The sequence below is a fragment of the Bombus bifarius genome, unplaced genomic scaffold (genome assembly GCF_011952205.1).
Source record: "Bombus bifarius isolate JDL3187 unplaced genomic scaffold, Bbif_JDL3187 scf7180000007970, whole genome shotgun sequence".
Classification (NCBI taxonomy): domain Eukaryota; kingdom Metazoa; phylum Arthropoda; class Insecta; order Hymenoptera; family Apidae; genus Bombus; species Bombus bifarius.
The window spans coordinates 1,639,294-1,660,590 of record NW_022884356.1 but is presented as its reverse complement, the minus strand read 5'-3'; the positions used below and the strand labels follow the sequence as shown (position 1 = coordinate 1,660,590).

General features: G+C 29.5%; 2 protein-coding genes across 7 annotated transcripts in view; both read left to right on the top strand.

Annotated features, from left to right (window-relative positions):
- The first annotated feature begins 1,873 nt into the window (after positions 1–1,873).
- LOC117213252 (antichymotrypsin-2-like) overlaps positions 1,874–21,297 on the top strand; it is a 21,641-nt gene continuing 2,217 nt past the window's right edge. The window contains exons 1-8 of one of the 6 annotated variants that reach the window (XM_033458636.1): positions 1,875–1,982; positions 6,101–6,222; positions 6,331–6,513; positions 6,640–6,850; positions 6,987–7,201; positions 7,290–7,475; positions 7,546–7,681; positions 15,590–15,755. In XM_033458636.1, the coding sequence (XP_033314527.1) occupies positions 1,973–1,982; positions 6,101–6,222; positions 6,331–6,513; positions 6,640–6,850; positions 6,987–7,201; positions 7,290–7,475; positions 7,546–7,681; positions 15,590–15,732 (1,206 nt within the window). In that variant the 5' untranslated portion in view covers positions 1,875–1,972 and the 3' untranslated portion in view covers positions 15,733–15,755. Of the gene's footprint in view, positions 1,983–6,100; positions 6,223–6,330; positions 6,514–6,639; positions 6,851–6,986; positions 7,202–7,289; positions 7,476–7,545; positions 7,682–9,535; positions 9,757–9,958; positions 10,142–15,191; positions 15,450–15,589; positions 15,756–21,297 lie in introns of those variants that run through there. The other 5 variants (XM_033458622.1, XM_033458644.1, XM_033458640.1 and 2 more) reach the window with 5 other exon arrangements.
- LOC117213294 (antichymotrypsin-2-like) overlaps positions 19,083–21,297 on the top strand; it is an 18,678-nt gene continuing 16,463 nt past the window's right edge. Inside the window, exons 1-2 of the mRNA XM_033458664.1 lie at positions 19,083–19,174; positions 20,963–21,084. Coding sequence (XP_033314555.1) covers positions 21,004–21,084 — 81 coding nt within the window. The 5' untranslated portion in view covers positions 19,083–19,174; positions 20,963–21,003. The remainder of the gene's footprint in view (positions 19,175–20,962; positions 21,085–21,297) is intronic.

Here is a 21,297-nt window from a genome sequence, read left to right as displayed (position 1 = left end):
TTTTATTATATTTCTTCCTATTTCTCGTGTCGTCTATTTAAAACGCCTTTTCATAGATATATACAAATAGCGAGTAAAGTAAGTTACAAAACAATTTTTTTTAAAATATATAGTGCGTATTATGTGAAGCGTGAAATAGTTTTAGTGTATAATATATTTGATCCTATACATTGTATAGATGTACTCTTAGATAAATAGATTTCTCTTTTTCGTTATTTATAAAATCTATAGAATTCCAATTTACTTTTAATAGTGTGACTATTACTAAAAAAATAAATTCAATTTGTTACATATTCTCATTGTAACGATGACGAAAATATTTTATAAAGAGTAATTATTTTAATATCATATATTATATCTATACGTTTTTTATTTCACGTAGTTAAGCTGAAAAAAATATTTCATTTCCAATTCGCATGCTTGATTCTATTACTATTTAAGGTTCGTCAGATTTCCCAGCGTTTATTTTATGACTCATGCCCAATTCTCATTCGAACCTAACTTCAGGCATTTGTGCGGCAGCGATCCATGTAATTGTGGAGAGTTTCTAGCACGGTACCTATAGTAGGGTAATTGCGCACAAGCGAAACGAATATAGTTATAATATCTTAAGAAAGGTGCTAACAGATATAATAAATTACGCGGGAAATTTGCTTTTTGTGTAACGCTTATAATTCGGTAAGTGTACCTATTATGGATTATTTACGTTTTTATTTCATTGAATCAGATAAAGTTTTTGACAGCATATGTATATGAATCATACGTATTAATATATTCATAACATGTTTCATTAAACGACAAATATGTAATACTAATTTCCGTGATGCAAGATAGAAAGTAGATATCATGAAAGAGGTCAAGGTCACTTTTTCTTATTAAGATATTTTCTTTATTTTTTGAATACTTCAGATAATATTCCTTTTAAAATGTTGTTATCAAACGATTATGTTGTCTCTTTACCTAACAAAAAAAGGCTTATAAATCTGAGGTATTACTACTGATAAATGCATAAGTCAAGTACTCTTTAGGTCTAAGTGATAATTTTAAGCCTTTCCTCGTTCATTAAAATAGGAACATGTAGTAAAAAAAAAGGTTTTACTTTCTTTATAATTTAATTTGCTTAGATTTATAACAAAATAAAAAACTAATATTTTGTACTTTAATTACTTAAATGAAGAATTTCGAAACACGATATTCATAATCTATTATTGTAGACTAATAACAATATTACGTGCCTATCTTTATATATTTTCCATTAGCATATTTAGGAGAATCTACACATACATATTATTCTTAGAATATTTCAGTCATCTGTTTACTGGTAGAGCGTATGGAATTCTAATCAGGTTTATCCATATCTCTCAATTCATACGTAGGTCTCGCAACTAATGTAAACATCGATCGAAATAAATCGCTGGTAAAAAATCCTAAAACGTCGTTGTATCTTTCGTAGAATTGGGACTATTAGAATTATTTTATAGAAAAGCGAATAAAATAAAAGAAGAAATTTAGAACTTTTACACAAATAACTTTTAAATAAATCAACTTCACATTTTTGAAAATTATTCGAATGAACAAACAGAATATGCGTAAATCTACTAGCTACAGAGGAAGCATATAATAGATATATGTAAATATTTATATTAACAGTACTTTTTCTGATAATATTAGTCGAAATATCATTGCCCTGTTTATGTTTGTAACATCAAGTCCATTTGGGATATAGAGTCGAGAATACAAATAAGATTTAAAATTCATGTTTGCTTAATCTGTACGATTCTACGGACAATCGAATGCGTACATCGTGATTGGCTGTTCGTTCGTTACCGATCCTTGGTAGGTTCGCTCTGCCCACTGCCAGGATTTCCCTGAGGTTGTTAATCGTGCTTTTATATTCGTTCAGACGATTCTTCTTGCAGTCTGCGTTTAACTTTAGAAGAGGTTTAACCGGTAAAACGAGTGGATCGCGACTATGCGTATATGTAAGTAAATTTATATATGTGTATTTGAGAAGGTAGGTTATCGCGGATCTCGCCCCGGATTAAGCCGAGTATGCACAATTTCTGTTCGGTAGTTAATGCAAATCGATTAATAATCATTTAAACCTCCTTCTCCAAGTAATTACTTTCTTTATGTATAATCAATCAATCTTCGTAATACTACTTTCACAGCAATGGATGTTATTACAACAAGCAAACGAGTTTAATGTGTGTCAGAAATACGTACTTCAAAAAGATACTTCGTTGTTATTTTCGAGATTTCTATTGTACGAGAAAGATGTTGTCTTTAAGTCTTACGACTAGACTGATGATCTCTCCGACCTTTCAGCCTTAATATTTTTACGGTGCAATAATACTTCTAAATAATAATCTTTTACTAGTTTATGTCTTTTATAGCATACTTTTTAATGATATTAAATAAGAACTTATTGTGTTTTATCGATGTTTTTGTTGGGTATAGGCTGCTAAACTTTTCATTGCGTGAAAGCTATATATGTGTGACAATAATATGTAGTGACTTAAGAAAATGTTCGAAAATTCTTTAAAGCAGAATAAAAGCAGAAATTTTGCCTAGAAATTAGAAGAATTGGTTTGCTAGATGATATGTAAAAAAGTTGTGAAAAAATTACAACCGATCGAAATCGCGAAGAAAATAACGCACTTTTTAGGATTTCTTTATCTGAATTTGTAATAAAAATTTAAATAATACATTTATGTCAGTTATGTAAATTTATGCCAGTTACATACATGCTGAAAATTTCATCAAAATTGATTAACGTTGCTGTGAATTACAAGTGGTAAAAAAATGATGAAAATCGTAGTTCTTCACGACTTTCGGCGTATAACTGAAATAAATTTAAAAATTCTTGCATCTTTCAACGTTTGTCGCTTGTTTCTGCATCAACCGATTTCGATGGAATTTTCATGTACATACATATTAGCATGTACATTTCTCATATGTATAATTGACATAAATGTATGAAACATATTGTTTGAATTCTCATTACAGGCATAGATAAAAATATTGTAAGAAGTGTCTTTTATTACTTTCCTCAAGATATTTACTATTTTTTATTTATTCCAATAATTGCAATTTTTACTAAATTTTTTTATATGTCGTGTATTAAACCAATTCTTCTAACATCTAACAAAAATTCAAGTCATTTGGTTAAATTTTTAAAAAGTTATTTTATTTTAGAGGTCGTTCGAACACTGTCATTAACCGCTGTATAAGTGAATAATGAACGAAGTGTAGGTCCATTATGTTTGATACCATTTTCTAATCCGTATTACGTTCCGTATTACGTATTTGAATAGGAAGAGTATAGAATTTTATGGGTATATGTTACATGTAAGTAAGAAATTTTTGAACGAATATCCTTTCATCGTTTCATCTTGCAAGTAATTATATTTATTTATATACATCATTTTTATACATAAATAGTTAAGTATTAAGGAAAACTAATCAACTTGATGTAGGGTTACTTACATGATATTTTAAAAATAACGTTTCAGTTAACTGAATTGGAAAATGAAATTAATTAAAATATTAATATAAGTAACAACAGTTGAATTTTATGCGTATAAAATTTGCATTTTTCATGGAATTTCTGTTTCTTTGACCGATAATATAGTTATTTATAATTATACGATACTGATTGCTGTAATCAAGTTTCAAAGTGATGAAAAACGCACACATTCGATGACGATACGAATATCGTGGCGTTTCTTTCTCATTTGAGGAAATCTGCTATTAAATATGTCACAAGATAAATTATGTTTTATTCGTATCTAGATTGGTTAAATTGATCTCGAGGCATGTATCCTATATCTACTTTTAGTAACTTCGTAAATCTTTGTGTAATAGATATTTCAACGAAGGGATATTTAATATCTATTGACACGGTAACTAGCATTCTTACTCATAATTATCTACATATTTGTAATTTTAACGTATATAACCACATACGTTATTCAGAAATATCTCAGACGTAAAACCATCAGAATTACAAAAGTATATTGCTGAAATAGTAAAATATAAAGTATTAAATATTTATAAATATGCTTAAAAAATATTCACATAATAGTCTACGTTAACAATTGTAAAATTTACATAAAATCAAGATAATCGTAATTGTTACGTTAGAAAAACAATTATATTTGTCACATTCATAAAATGTGTTACGAAACAAAAGCAATTTGTCCATCGATAAATACCGTTGACAGCGATAGTACGATATCATATGATAATATTGATTACTGTGACTGCGCAATGTAGTAAATGTGATATTAATTATTGTTAAATCATTATTTCCACTGCGTTTACATGGTATTATTAGTCGCGTTGAAAATAATAAGTCTATTGCAATGCATATTCACGTATGTAATTAATGGGTTTTCCCCGGTGAGATTTACGGAAAACATTATCTTCGTCTCTATATATGTCATGTATGTATAGTGTATGACACGCGAGAAGCTGTCATAATTGAATTTAGTATTTTTTATATGCTTATTTTTATCAGCGGATACTCCGAATATTTAATAATGATAAAATACTATAAATAATATAAATAATTAATAAGTAATTAACACAAATTAATAATTTTTTAACAATATAGTATCTTTTTTGTCTTGTTTAATTTAATCTAGGACTATTACAATGAGCAATTAATATTGTTTACTTCATTTAAAACAATGTATATATTATGAGTTAATTTACGTAATTAATGGTATATGGTTGTATCAGACAAGAAACATGAGGTGTAAATTTATACGTATCCAATTCGCATACGAAGTTATTAATATTCGAACCTCCTTTGAAACGGAATAACTTTTTTTAAAATTGAAACAAACGACTTGAGCTTTTCTGAAAAATTAGAAGGGTTAGTTTACAAGGTGATCTTTGTAAATTTTTGTAAAAGTTGCTGTTAGTCGAAAGAAATAAAGAATTGTAAAGATTACAAAGAAAATAGCAAATATGCACACTATAAATATGTTAACTATAATATAATTAACCTTTTATTTATGATTTGTTTATTAAATTTATAAATATTCATATAAATTTGTATTTAAAAAGGATTAAATAATGACGATATAATAAGTTAATAGTATTTCTATAATTAAATAATAACCATATAAATTATTCTTGTTGGAAATACGTAAAGTATTTCGAATGTTCGTATTTATTTAAATACTTTATTTCTAATTGATGAATTTATAAAAAATATGTGTATCTTTACATTTAGTTTTCAAAGTTTGTAACTTGTCCCTACTTTATTTGAAACTTTCATTTTGGTTTTCATTAATCATGTCGCGTAGTTGTTGACCTCGGCCGCTTGATCTTTTAGTAAAACCTTGAGTAGTAAAACCTTGAATTTTATAAGTATCTTGAACTTTGAAATTACAGGTATTTGCATAACTTACACAATGTTTGTACATTAATTATTATTAAAAATTGATTTCTGAATAATGAGAGATAAAGTAAGAATTCTGTAAGGGACTGGATAGGCGATTCTCAGTTATTCTGTTATCCATCGAAAAACTAATGAAGATATACTTACATCTCTTGTGCACAAAAGACAATGAAGGTTACGCTCTCGAGATGTGTTGTTAAACCTAATAGACGAAAGATTGAATTACACCGCTTTTGCTTTAAACGGCTCATAAGTTAGGTTTCGGATATTACTGTATTAAGAAATGTTTGGTATTTGATAATGATTACTGATAATGTTCAAAATAATATACAAATTATCTGTATGAAATAATACAATATATTAAAATGTATTAAAAATATTTTTAAACTCATAGAATATTTTCGTTAAATTCTAATTGGTGTTAAGTTCTAGAACTTTGAAGAAGTCATTTATTATTTCATGTAATATATGTATTGATTGATAGTAAATTTAATTTTTAATGTTCAAAATTATTTAAAGCAATACTTAATCATAAAGTTCCTAATTTTTACATATAATATATATACATATATCTTATATGTAAAGATAATAATATTATATAAAATAATATTATATGTAATACATATATCAAATTTCATATCTATTTTGTCAGTTTTTAATAACAATTTTTTACTAAATTTTTGTTAGTAATAAGAAGTATCTGGTTGGTGGCTCTTGCTCTAATAACAATGTCAAAGGCAGAGAAAAATGTTGAAGCACTGCGTTCCGTTGTGGAAGGTGCAAATCAATTTAGTTCTTCATTTTTCCAGGTAAAATAGTGCACTTTAAAATTTATTCCAAATACTATTTATGAACTGCTTATTTATCTTGCAAATGATCGAAGATGAATAAGTTATAGAGATGCAAATGGTTTTCAGACTGTGGTACAAGATAATCCTGGCAACCTTATTACGTCTCCTCTAAGTGCAGGTATTGTTCTTGCTATGGCTGCTTATGGAGCTCGTGGAAACACAGAAGCCCAGTTTAGAAATGTACTTCATCTACCAACATCACAGAGTCTTGCCACATCTGGTTATCAGTCACTTATTGATAATCTCAATGTAGGTATCTCTCTCAACCTTTTGCTTTTATTAATTTAATGTATAGTATAAATTGTAAATTTATCAATATAAATAACAAATGCATTATTCTATGCTATATAATATTTTTTTCATGTTTTAATGTAGAATGTGAAAGACAATAAATTGGCTGTTGCAAATAAAGCCTTCTTAGCAGCAACTTTAAATTTGAAACCAAGTTATAAAGATTTAACTGAAGTTTACTTCCGCTCTGCTTCTCAATTGGTAAACTTTGCTCAAAATAAGGAAGCTGCAAATATTATTAATAGTTGGGTCGAACAAAATACAAATAATCTCATTAAAGAGCTTATAAGTGCTGGTTTGTATATGTTTATTTTATTTATTAAAGTATAAAGAAAATACTATAGAAATTTTTGATTGAATGCATTCTAGCTTCAGTATTTCTAACCACATTATGTCGTTTTATGTTATTATCAATGTTTTTTTGTAAACAGATATGCTAAATGACTTGACTAAATTAGTACTTGTCAATGCAGTATATTTTAAAGGCCAATGGAAAGATAAGTTCGACCCTAAGTTGACTAGCGATATGGCATTTCATACTAGTAAAGTTGAAGTAAAAAATGTTCCCACAATGTATAGGAAAGGTAATTATAGATATGGAGTGCTTCCAGATTTAGATGCTAAATTTGTTGTAATACCATATAAGGTAAGTTTTGAAGAAAAAGTCAGTAATGTACAAAAAGAAGCTGCTTCTGTGTAAAACTTTGTGAAATACAAGCAAATAAATCTTCTAGGGTGACGAATTGAGTATGATCATAATTCTTCCGAATGAAATTGATGGTTTGTCTGATGTTGAGAAAAAATTACAAAATACAAGTTTAACGAACATTCTAAGTCAAGGGTATGAGCAGGAAATAGAATTATGGTTACCAAAGTTCAAGGTGGAAAGTAAGCTTCAACTTAATGATGTCTTAAAAAAGGTATATATATATAAAGTGTAATTCATGTACAGAAAACTATTTCTTGTATTTTAATTCTTATTTTGTGTAGATGGGATTGACTGATGCATTTACTGCTCGTGCTAATTTTTCTGGGATTGCTGATGAAACTTTGTATGTCAGTGATGTTATACAAAAGGCATACATTGAAGTAAATGAAGAAGGAAGCGAAGCTGCTGCTGCAACTGGTAAGTGAATAAACATTCTATGTTATGCAGTTTATATTTAAATTACATAAGATATCACTTTGCGCAGATAGTAGATATGAAAATATTTAAAAAATAATGTAATATTATAAAAAAATTATTTTTTTTATTTATTTCTTACTGCTCTGGCTTCTTGGTTAGAGGATGATATCTAGTTGTCTAATGATTACTTAGACTAATTTTATATCTAATCATATTTTCTACAAGGCGATAGTGTAATATCCTTAGCAAACTAAGAAAAGAAGATGAAAACAAAAATCTTCTTTGATTATCTCTGGCTCTGAATTTTCTCCTCTGCCCCTGTATAAATTTACTCCTCTGCCTTTCTCCATCTCCTTTTTCTCTACACCAGTCCAATGTATTTTTTGTTGTACTTGGAATCTGTTATCCTCCATTGCCTTCCTTCTCTCCTTGTATATAACCTTCTTCATCACTTTTCAAACTATCTCTTTATATTCCTTCTCAGTTTTCTCTTTGCTTTTTGTTCCTCCTCTCCTTTTGTTCTTCCTCTTCTTCTCCTTCTTACTTCTTTTCTTCTCTACATTCTACCACTATCTTGTTTTCTGACTCTCTTACCCATTCTTTATAATTTAAAGCCTTTCTCATTGTCCTGATGTGCAGTTCTACATTTTGTATTTCTCCATTATTATATAATTCGGTATGTTTCTACCTAAGCCTAAGATTCATTTCATACATTTTCTTTGGATTCAATCTATCCTTCCATCTCCCTGTTGCCTCCAGATTTCCATCCCACAGAGAGCTGCACTTTGTACTAACGAACCAAACATTTTCAGTATCTTTTCAAAAGATACTAAATTTATTTATGTCAATAATAATATTTACTATTGAGAGGTGTTGAGTAATTTAGAAATATAAAAGTGACATATGAATAAAAATAGAAGAACTGAAAAAATTAAAGTAATACAGTTAATATTATAACAATATCATGTTATTATATATGATATATTACATGATAAGTATACAAAAACACATAAATTTATCACATAAAATAACAGTATTTTGCTTGGTTTCAATTTTTGCTTAATTTATGATTCTTTTGAGCTTTTGAATAGTTTGGAGAGAATGTTTATTAGTATTATTATTTCATATTTTAATATTTTAGTCTAATTAATAAAAATTTGCATGTATGTTCTTCCTAATTTTTTGCAAGCTATGTAAATATGCGTATATGTATTTATTTTCTCTGCATAAGTTTAAATCTATTATATCAAAAATTATATAACTATAACATGTTTATGTGTGTACACAATAGTTCAAAATGTTTCCTCATGTTTGGTTTCCTGCATGAAACAGCATGCTTCCTATTATTTCTAAATGTACAATTCTTTGCATTAATATTTAATAGTCTGTTATTATGTGTTTTCACATGTTTATGTTTCGTAATAGTTTATTTTATACAATATCTTAATCATTTAGTGAAAAGTAATATGGAGATATTATCAGTAAAGAAGCTAAGTATATATTGACTACATATTAAGCGAACTATTTATATTGTCAATAAATAATTTATTCTGACTATATATTAGAAGTGTTTTTCAAAATGCAAGTTTTTAATAATGTTGGATTTCAAGGATGTAGTATGTGTACCTTAGTACAGCTGAGTCTGCAATAAATATTCATCTAATTATACTTACATTGTCCCCTTAATTAGATGATAATTATATTAATCATGAATCATAACTATTATAATTATTAACAAAATCACATAAATCGAAAATAGAAAAAGAGGGAGGAAGATGGACGAATCTAGTGGAAACGAATTTGGTTGAAATGTTTTTCTTCTAATTGATAATAGTATACAATTTTTTTCGACAGAAATGGAGATTGCGCTCTTCTTGTCTCCTTCCCTAGAAGAGTTTCGAGTAAATGGACCATTCTTTTATGCAATTACATCACGGGATGACAACGTAGTTCTCTTCAAAGGCCGCGTTATTGACTGCGAGACAACTGCGTGATTTCCTTGATTATGTTATATGTTTTTATTTCAGTCAATTACTTGTCTATTCTTGTCAAGAATTATACGTACTATCAATTTCTTCGCTCTTTTTCCTTTCTTCACATTCACTCTAATATAGCAAAATCTTCTATATTATGAGTTTAATGGTTTTCCAATAATATCATTTCGCATACCTTAATTTTGATATAATAACATAGCACATTGTAGTGATCCAATTCTTCCTCTATTTAGTTCGAGCTTGTGGCTCAAATGAATAATTCACTATTAATTACTTGTGGCAGGTCTCAGTGTAAGGCCTCTTTCGAGCATTTGGTCACCGCCGAAGCCCATTGAGTTCCACGTCGATCGACCATTCCTGTCGATCGTTAAATACGACAATGTGATTTTGTTCTTAATGAATATCGTATCTATATCGTAATTTCGTTCTTTACCTTGAAAATTAAATAGATAATATATCGACTTTACACTGTATAATGGATCTCTACGTCTTTCCCACTTTTTTACGTTATTAAACATCAAATTAGGGATTAACAGCATACACCATATCGTGGATTGTTCTGCCAATCTCTGCCAATTTACATAATTAACAATTAACATAACAAGTTTCTTGACTGGATCGACTGATTTAAATAGATGAGTGTTTATACGTGGAGAAAGTTGTCCTCATTCATATCACATCTTAAAATACATTATATTAACATTATTTGATCAAAGGAAATCGCGCAATGCCATTAAAAGATCATGTAACACTATGAAGCATATATATGGAAGAAGAAATAAGACTTTCCTATTTTATGTGTATCATGAATTTAACTTATTGTTAACAATATAATTTGTATTTTATTAAAAATTTTCATCTCTACTTTATGGTTCTATCACTTTATTATATTTAGTTCCTTGTAACATATTTAAATTTAACTTGCTTCCTTTAACCATTAAATTGCTCCTTATTTATTTTTACAATTTAATATGCAAAGCAATCAAGACTCAATACATAAGGATTTTGTCTTGTCTTCAGAAAATTTGATTTATTTTTTTACTATGCTGTACTCTGTTCTTATTGCATTAATTTAAATGTCGAGTATTTGACAAATGCAACATATTGCTATCACGCTATCGCATACTTTATTAACATATTATTTTCTTTGTTATAACAGCTTGTAATATACTATTTATTATATCTTCATGCCTGCTTATTATAGTTTTCTTTATATTTTGTATATTTTGTTTCTTTTTTTTTCTAATGAAAACATTTCAATATCTATGTGCAGTATTTAAAAAAAATATATATGAACTACTGTACAAAAGACACATGACTCCATTTAAAAGAATAGAATCGATATTATCTTCACCTCCAAAAAACAATCGCACGTTATGCAATGTGTCGCTGGAACATTTTATTTCGTGGAACATTCTGTATATTTAAAAACCACTTTTGAAACATTGGTATAAAACTTACCAAATTAGACTTACTCATGTATTATATCATGTGTTATTTATAATGTATATAATTGTTTATATCGTTTCTTTTTTCATTTTCAAAGATGCATAAGTTCGTACCTTTGATGTTGAAATTATATTTTTCGGTTATTACATCTCACTAACGCGTTAACAATCTATTAGAATGTTCCAAAATTTACCAAGATAAATCAATTTTCCAATATAATTTTGAGCAATATTCCATAGTACGTTTTAGTTGTTGAGGGACGATCGTAAGTTCAACTGTTTCGATTTAGAAACAACCTTCTAAGCAGTGAAATTATTAAGAAATAAATGTTAACAACAAATGATGCAAATACTCTACATTTCAAATTTTTGTTCTCACATTTGTTTCGAGTAGATGGATTTACTGATTTTCTAGCAGCTCTTGCTTCACTTTTATTGATAATATTCTAATTTTCTATCCTATAAAACATTGGTTCTCAAATTAGTATGACAAATTATGACATTATTTTTTATGAATAAGCTGCATTCGCTTTCTATTTCTTCATCAAGTACCTTTTTTTATTAAATAAATCTTAAATTTATGAATAAGTCAGAAATACATTAGATGATTCCGCTACTTCTTGGTTTCATGGCTTGGCTTTGCTTTCATGGAGTAAAAATGCAAACCTTAATCTATATATTCTAGATCTTCCTGCACTGCTGCGCATGTGAAACAAATTCGAACCATTTCCAAAAGTTTATCAAGTTCAATCGTTGCTTCTTATTTTATACGACAGATGTTTTAATATCGAAATTTTATGTTCATTTAAAGCAAAATTGCAAAAAACAATATCATTTCGACTAATTTAAAAAATTCACTTCCTAGCGTGTAAATTACTTCTGATATATATGATCCGTGTTAAGTAAATTCAGAATTTAGTTTTACATTTGTCCAAATAATGTTTGCATTCATTCTCTGGTCTATACATATCACTACTTTTTGTTGTTACAAGAAAAATACGTGTATATTGGTATTGGCAATATCAGTGTATATTTACAGCATTTATTCATGTATAATATTTGTCCTTTTTAGGTTTTATATCTTTCTTTCTTATATCAGAGTTTCACATCCAACTTTAGTCTTCAAAATTGATAGACCTTTTTATTTTGCAATTCAACATTATAACGTTGATTTGCCAATCTGGATCTTCAAGGGACTGCTAACTAAACCTTGATTCGCAATTATATAATATAATTAACAGTCAGATTTTTGTGCTTTTTTTGGTTCCATGTATACACGTATTGTTTATTTTTGAAATGCTGAAATAAAATAGCTCTCGTTCGTATCTTCTTTTATTATCAAACATTTTTGCGTTTGTTTGTAAGGAGTTTATTCATAGGTCATGTACAAATTTTTTGTCTTTTCTTTTCTTCATGGTGTCTTCATAATATAATACATCATCGTTCAATTCATGTCGTGCCACATAGGAAGAGTAAAAGGAAAAATTGGAAATAGCGTTTGTTCAATTGAAATTATTACGATCATTATACAATTTGTTCCAGGTTTCTTTGCAGTATTACAGTCTTCAGTGACAATAATGCAAATGATGATTAACCATCCTTTCTTTTATAGTATCCTCAAAATCCTTACAAATCTGGGAACAAAAAATAATCTTACTTCAATATTTCATGGTCTTGTCGAAGATCCAGTTTTTGATTAATTTAACTGTTACCTTATTTCTTTGTACATACCTTGAGAATGCGTATAAATTGTTTGCAAATTTTAGGGTATATTGGATTATTAAAGGATACATAGATATAGATATAGTTACAGGGGAAATATATAAATCACTTTATTGTTATTATAGGCATAGTTATTTGCTGCCATTGTTTCAGTATTAATTACAGTACTATAGCTAGAAATTGTTGAAATTCCAGAGAAGATATCAGTGAATCGTCTGTTCATCTATGCTATCATCTAAACAGGGAACAAAGATTTTTAAGGGATATATTATTGAACCCTAAACTTTCACATTGATAACGTTACAGTAATGTTATTGTTACCTCAATAGAATAAAAAGTGTTATAAAATCAAATAAATATTGTCGTTCATTGTACATATGCAACATTGTTCATTTATTTATTGGAGGAAATGTTCATTCTATTACGTTTTTATTTACAGATCATTTCAATCTTGTCACTGACAGGATTGAAATTAATTATTAATTAATTAATTATTAATTAAAAGCATGATCAGTTGCAGATGTGTAAAGTTAGTTGCAACGTGCTTGTATCGCGATTAACTTCTTTTTAATTTGCTGCTTTATAAGTTGAAATGCATTATGTTAACTGTATGCATTACTGATTATGTACTTACATTATACATATGTGTATTTGTACACTTTACAAAACAAGATTCTTTACAATATTATAGTACAATTGTCCCTTGGTTGACTCGAATTTCAAGGCCGAAAAATCTTTAAATCATGGATGCTTTGCCTTATCGAGTTTTATACTCTTATAGAGGTTTTCCGCTTAATGAAATATGACTGTATTTACAAATATTTTAAAAATATCGTGTGTGCGTGCCTGCGAGTGCACACGCGCGCGTGTATGTGTCTGTGACTTACGGTATGAGCACTTTTAAAAAATTAAATAGCAAATAAAAAGTAAGCAATCATTAAGTTAAAAAGGTAAGGTATTCATCGAATTAGCTTCACAACCCGTATAATTTATACTTCACGATTTTGAGGTACGAAATTAATATACATAATGCTCCATTTGATTCTTATAAATCAACGTATTCTCGATTTAAGAATTTTACCTGATACAGCTAATTTTGTAGACAAATGATATAGAGGAAAATATCAATTAGGGATTAGTCTAATATTTTACTTATTTCAATATACGAACCACTAGATATAGATATACTTTGTTTTGGAAATTACGATGTTATTATAATCCAGTTATAAAATTGAAATTTTCTCTTTATTATTCATTTTCCCATAATATTATCAACATCGTAGAAACGATTAAAAGTTCTGCAATTTTGTTTTCTAAACGTATTTTGCACCTTGAATTTTAATTTTTATCGAATTGAAGCAATTGTGCTGTTGTTTAGTATAAGTGTTTCTTATTAACATCGTTTGCGAAGAATGTTTCAGGTAATTATTTAGGATGCTGCGGCCTTCATTGCATTTCGATGATTGTTTACTATGTTGTCGGCAGTATGGTTTTAAATAACTTCTTGTTTTCGCCAAGTATTAGTTTCAGAGATATTTGTTAAAAGCTCTCGGTACGACTGGAGTGACTGCTTCCTACAATTAGTCACGCGCCGTTCCCCAGGCAGTGGACGCCTGAAAGTAGACAATAATTAACGAACATCTATCAGCGAAGCCAGTATGAGTTCTATACTCCAGGAATGGCGCGGTCGGTCACAAAGCGGAGCCCTTACACGCTCACACTACTTGCTTCCTACAATTGTGCGTCTGTGACAGTTCAAGCGTTGATATTGATTGCCGACCGGATAAATTGACACCTGACTCAATCCTGATTCTCATCGTTTGTTTAAAGTATATATAGGATTGGGTGTCAGTTTATCCAACCACCGCATGATGGCTGACAACTAATTCTAACGCATGCGCTGTACATACGAATAATTATAGGTACTATTCACTGTAGCGCTACCGACAGTTTCTATAAACATCTTGAAAACTAGAGAGTCTGATGGTAACATGCAGAGGAAAATGTTGTTCAAAATGTTGATTCCTGCAACATATTGTAAATGTCGTTGAAATCCGAGATTGCAGCAGCTTCATTAATAATTGTCATGTTTTACAATAAACTTTCAATATTAACACATTCATCATAGTCGTTCAAGGAAACAGTGGCTTTCCATATTCCAAATATCAATATTTAGATAATATTCCGTCACAGATATGAAACAGTGAGCTTTGGGAGCTTCTTAGTGCTTTCAAACATGTACGCATGTGTGACTTTCGGTAGCGAACGTGTATATGTTTACTTCATATCGCTGTTTCTGCTCTATTCATACACTTACACATAACGTTCGGCATAACTCTGTTTCAGGTTTGCTTATTATGAAGAAAATGGCTCGTAATATAAGGGAGTTCAAAATTAATCAGCCATTCTTTTATTATATCATAAAAACTATGAACGATGAAAAGGAAAATGATATTAATCTACCATTATTCTGCGGTTCTGTAAACGAACCAGAAATCTAACAACAGTAGTGTCATAATAATGCGATTATTAATTCGTGTGTTCCGTAGTTATAAGTTCTAATAATACCTTGTTCCACAATAAATGTGTTGCATTCACTTTAAATTTGGATTATTTTGCTCTTATACTAGAAATTATATATACATTTCGGAAAATTAAATAAATCCTATATATAATCCTATATATTCTCCCTTTTTTAAACAACTTCTTTAAAACAATAATAATTTCCATAAAATTTGTTTCAGCAATACTCTTCGTTCTTACGAGTTCTTCTCAGCTCAAGCCAATGATGAGAATCGACCGACCATTTTTCTACAGTATTTATAAAAGTCAATCAGAAGATCAAAATATCGTAACGTTATTCAATGGACACGTTAATAGTCCTTAAAATATATTATTTTTATACTTGTACTTTTTATTGTTACACTTTTTATACTTAAACACGTGGAATAAAGATTATGTATGAATGTAAGTCTGTTAGGTGAAAGCCATCCGAAGCGGAAAGGGAAAAATTAAATAAATAGATAAAATGAATACTGAAATTATTGTTATCTCTCATTCATCTCACGGTTTTCGATGATTTTTGAATATGTTACAGAAATTAACATTTCCTACTGCAGTGAATTCTGCCTACAATTGCTTCTTTTTTTATTATTTAATTTGTACTTTACGATTTGTTCAGCTGGACATTTGGTAAGTTATAATTGTGCGTGCGCGATATACTGGTTAATACGATATACTGATATTTTCCTAAATTTCTTTGTCCACAAAATTGACTATATCAGATTAAATTATTAAATCGGGAATATGTTGATTTGTGAGAAAATGTGGAATTCCAACGTTTGGGATGGCCACCTGACCTTCGTCACCCTCCGCTGTGGGGAGAGAAAGTATCAACACTTAAGGTTGCCATAAATTAAAAATTCACCTGTATGATGTAGTGGTCAGTAGGCCTCGACGTCTCCCCTTGCAAGAGCATAGTCATAGGCTTCGATGTTTTTTCACGGCTGCAACGTCGACAGTACTCTGTTATTCTTTGCGCAATTGTCAACGTGTTAAAGACAATAAATTGATTGTTGCGAATAAAGTTTTCGTAGCAGCCAGTTTAAATTTGAAATCAAGTCACAAAAATTTAACAGATGTTTATTCTGTTTCCCAATTAGTAAACTTTGCTCAAAATAAAGAAGTTGCAAATATTATTAATAGTTGGTTCAAACAAAATACAAATAATCTGATTAAAGAGCTTATAACTGTTTTTGTATATGTTTATTTTATTCATTACGATGTAAAGACAATACTATAGAAAATTTAGATTGAATGCTTTCTAACTTCAATATGGCCAATCATACTATGTAGTTTTATGTTGTTATTAATGTTTTTTGTAAATAGAAATTCTAGATTACACGACAATGATATTCATAGTCCATGCAGTATATTTCACATGCGAATGAAAAAATAAGTTCGACTCTAAGTCGACTAGCGATATGCCATTTCATATTAGTAAAGTCAAAGTAAAAAGTGTTCCTACAATGTATGTAGGAGGTAATTACATATATGGAGCACTTGCAGATTTAAATGCTAGATTCGTTGTAATACCATACGAGGTAAATTTAGAAGAAAAAGTCAATAATGTGTAAAAAGAAGCTGCTTCTTTGTAAAACTTCGTGAAATGCAAAAGAAGCAAATAAATCTTGTAGCATCCAGATTTCAGTATGTTTATAATTCTTCCAAACGAAGTTGAAGGTTTGTCCGATGTTGAGAAAAAATAGGAAAATATAAGTTTAAGCAACATTGTAAGTCATGGAAATATACACCAAAGTTCAAGGTGCAAAGTAAATTTAAAGAGAATGAGGTTGCAGCGGAGATATATATATAGTGTAACTCATGTAAAGACAACTATTTCTTATTTTTTAATTTCTATTTTATGAAGTTGATGAATTTGACCGATTCATATACTGATAAAATTGAAGTACGTGGGATTACATGTGAAGGTTGGAAGTCTATCATATAAGTTGGAAGATTATATGACTTCTAACCAAAATCGTTTTAATTATAAAAAAGACTCAAGCAGTAAGTTGGCCTCAGATGTTATTTTATCCGGTCGTCGTAATGCTGCCGGCCACAATACTGATGCATATGCTGCCACGAACACATAATCATACGCAGAATTAATCACCGGTACCGACAGCCTTTGTCGGACAACTCGGAAACTAACACTGTGCGGCGGTTACATGTATAGGAAAAAGTTATGCAGAATCGTTTCTTCTATGGTACATTAGGATATCCTAGAAATTGTAGAGATTCAGTTCGATCTGTACATTTGCAAAAACGGTATTAAAAAATGTTGTTATTTCTATACTCAGAGGTAAGATCAGAATAGTTATTATTTTATTGAATGGATAAATCTATCACACTGTTCTGAGCCAAAACGCGCTTACAAAAACTAGGGATAAAAACAAAAAAGGCATCTTAAGCCTATCGATTAAATCTATCGATTGTAACTAGGATCATCCTCTAGTTACTATTTCTTATAACTAACGCATCTGCATATGGATGGCGAGCACGAACTCACGTTGTCATTTTCAACGAAGAAGCTTATATAAAATTTGTTCCAGGAATAATAATTACAGTTGACAAGTTTCCCAGTATGACTCCAATGAAAATTGATCGGCCGTTCTATTATGCTGTTTATCAAAACCAAAGAGACTATCAAGACATCGTAAAGGTACTCAGTGGACAGGTTGATGATCCTTAAAAACATTATTCTGCGGTTCTGTTTACGTACCTTTCTCTCGTACCCTTCGTAAATCATAGTTTAATTTTCGTTTAATCATTATTGCGCCAATATTTTACCCAAAGTCTAAGGACACTAATGTCATAATCGCAATATCATAGTAATGTGATAATTAATTCGTTTGCTCGGTAGTTATAAGCATTTTAATAATACCCTGTCTCACAATAAATGTATTGCATTCACCTTAAATTTGCATTATTGTACTCCTTCGTCAACAGTATATATGTAGACACATAAAGATATTTATAGATAAAGATGATATAAAGAGATACTGCATATACCTTTAATAACTTAAAATCGAGAAAGGGGGAGTTTATTAATATTTATTATTTTTATATGATCAAAAATATTTTCTATAATAGGAAACTTTTTCTTTAACAATGTCCCTTTTTCTTTTCCTTTCTTTCGTACCTTTTAAATCATAGTTTAATTATCGTTTAATTATTTTTGCGCTACTTTTTTAAAATACAAACGCAAGAATATTCACAAGAAAAATATTATTTATGGGATCCTAGTGCACCGTGTTGCGATGATAAACCAAAGCCACCACCTTGCCCGTCAAACCGCAGCCCACAACGATCACGGTAACTAACCTATGGGTGCGAACTTTGTCAGGAAAATCCTAATCATGAGGAATGTTTTGATAAAAATAGAATCAAAGAATTGACGTCACCTATTATATTTGATTAAACGTATTTAAATAATACATATATGTGTACATAGAAAGATCTAAAATGTTTCATTATAAATATCTTCTTTAATACTCAAAAGCAATCAAGAAGTAAATTTCTTCCTCCTTTCTCACAAGAGAAATTTTTGTACACCATTTACCGTTCCATTAATCCATTTGGAAAAATTAATCCATATTACACACAATACACTTTTGTTTCAAGAATTTCACGAATAATCTTATCGATTACCTCATTTTCGACATATAGATGTAACTATTTTCTTTGTAGCTAGCAAGACCCAGAAGATACTATTTGGGATCATTTCCAACCAGACACTCAGCAACTGCAGTACCACAGTTTATTAGGTAAAGCCATTTTTATTATATTTTTCTTTATTTCTCATCTCGCCTATTTAAAACACTTTTTTGTAAGTATATACGAATAGCGAATCAAATAAATTACAAAATAATTTTGTTAAATAATCTATAGAATTCCAATTTACTTTTAGTAGTCTGACTATTACTAAAAAATAAATTCAATTTGTTACGTAATGACGAAAATATTTTATAAAGCATAATTATCTTAATATCATATATTATATCTATACATTTTTTATTTCACGTAGTTAAGCTGGAAAAAATATTTTATTTCCAACTCCAATGCTTCTTTCTATTACTATTTAAGGTTCGTCAAATTTCTCAGCGTTCATTTTATTATTCATGCGCAAGTGTCATTCGAACCTCACTTCAAGCATTAGCGCTTCAAACTGCAACTATGAATTAATTGACCTGTCGAACACTACGATTCATCGAATTGTGGGCAGTTTCTAACACAGTGCCCATATACACACGTACCCAGCACAGCGTACGCAGTAGTGCAAGTATGCACAGATGAAGCGAATGTATTTTTATTCTTTAAAGAAGGTGTCAACAGGTATATTATACGGGAAATGTGCCATTTGTGCAATGCTTACAATTTGGTAAACATACCTATTATGGATTATTTATGTTTTTATTTCATTGAGTCAGATAAATTTTTTGACATCATGTGTATATGAATTATACATATTTATATGTTCATAACATATTTCATCAAATGACAAGTATGTAATACTAATTTCCGTGATGAGAGACAGAAAGAAGATATCACTAGAGAGGTCACGGTCACTTTTAAAATGTTTGAACTTCCTTTTAAAATGTTGTTATCAAACGGTTATGTTGCCTCCTTACGTAACAAAAAAAGCTTACAAATCTGCAGTATTACTACTGATAAATGCATAAGTTGAGTACTCTTTAAACTATACATAATCTCTCTTCGATAGTCAATGAAATCAATTAATCCTCGTTTAAACCTTCCTCTTCAAGTAATCATTTTCCTTATATACATTCAATCTTCGTCACTTTTATTTTTATATCAAAGGACAACAAGCGAAGGAGTCTAGCGTGTATCAGAAATACGTATTTCTAAACGACACCTTGTTGTTATTTCCGAGATATCTACTGTGTGAATAATGTTGTCTTTAAGTCTCAAGACCCGATTGATTATCTCTTCGATTTATTGGCTGTAACATTTTTACGGTGCAATGATACTTCCAAGTAATAATGTTAATCTTTCACTAGTTTATGTCTTTTATAGTATATTTTTTAATGATATTAATTAAAAACTTACTGTTTTTTTATTGATATTTTTGTTGGGTGTATGCTAGATATTTCACTGCGAAAAAGTTATATACAGGTTGTTGGACTGCAGGTTTCCAAAAATTTAGGAGGTGACTCCTGGAACCGAAATAAGACGAAAATCGTGAATAAAAAAATTGTGTTTTCGGCTAAGTTTTTTAGTTATTGCTAATTAAAGTCGACCAAAATATCCCTGCACGCGAGCAAACCTCCTTACGCGGACGATAAGAAGTCAATCTAAATATTCACATAACTGGGAATTATTCAGGAACAGACATGATATTTGAGAAGTTCTTTTTGAAAGCAAGGATATGGTAATAAGGAAGCGTACAAGCTGTGCACCAGATGTGTTTAAAAAAGCGCATACTTATTTTGCACAATCTTCAAAGTTTACGTAGCAAGAGACCTATTATTAAGATTTATAATACAATCTACCTTGCCAGTTTTTAACAACAATTTGTTACCAAATTTTTCTAGTAATAAGAAGTTTCTGATTGGTGGCTTCTGCCCTAATAACTATGTCAAAGGCGGAAAAAAATGTTGAAGCACTGCTCTCCGTTTTGGAAGGTGCAGATCAATTTAGTTCTTCATTTTTCAAGGTAAAATAGTGAAATTTAAAATTTATTCTAAATACTGTTTATGAAATGCTTATGCATCCTGCAAATGATCGAAGATGAATAAATTATAGAGATGCAAATGGTTTTCAGACTGTAGTACAACACAATCCTGGCAACCTTATAATTTCCCCTTTAAGTGCAAGTGTTGTTCTTGCTATGGCTGCTTGTGGAGCTCGTGGAAACACAGAAGCCCAG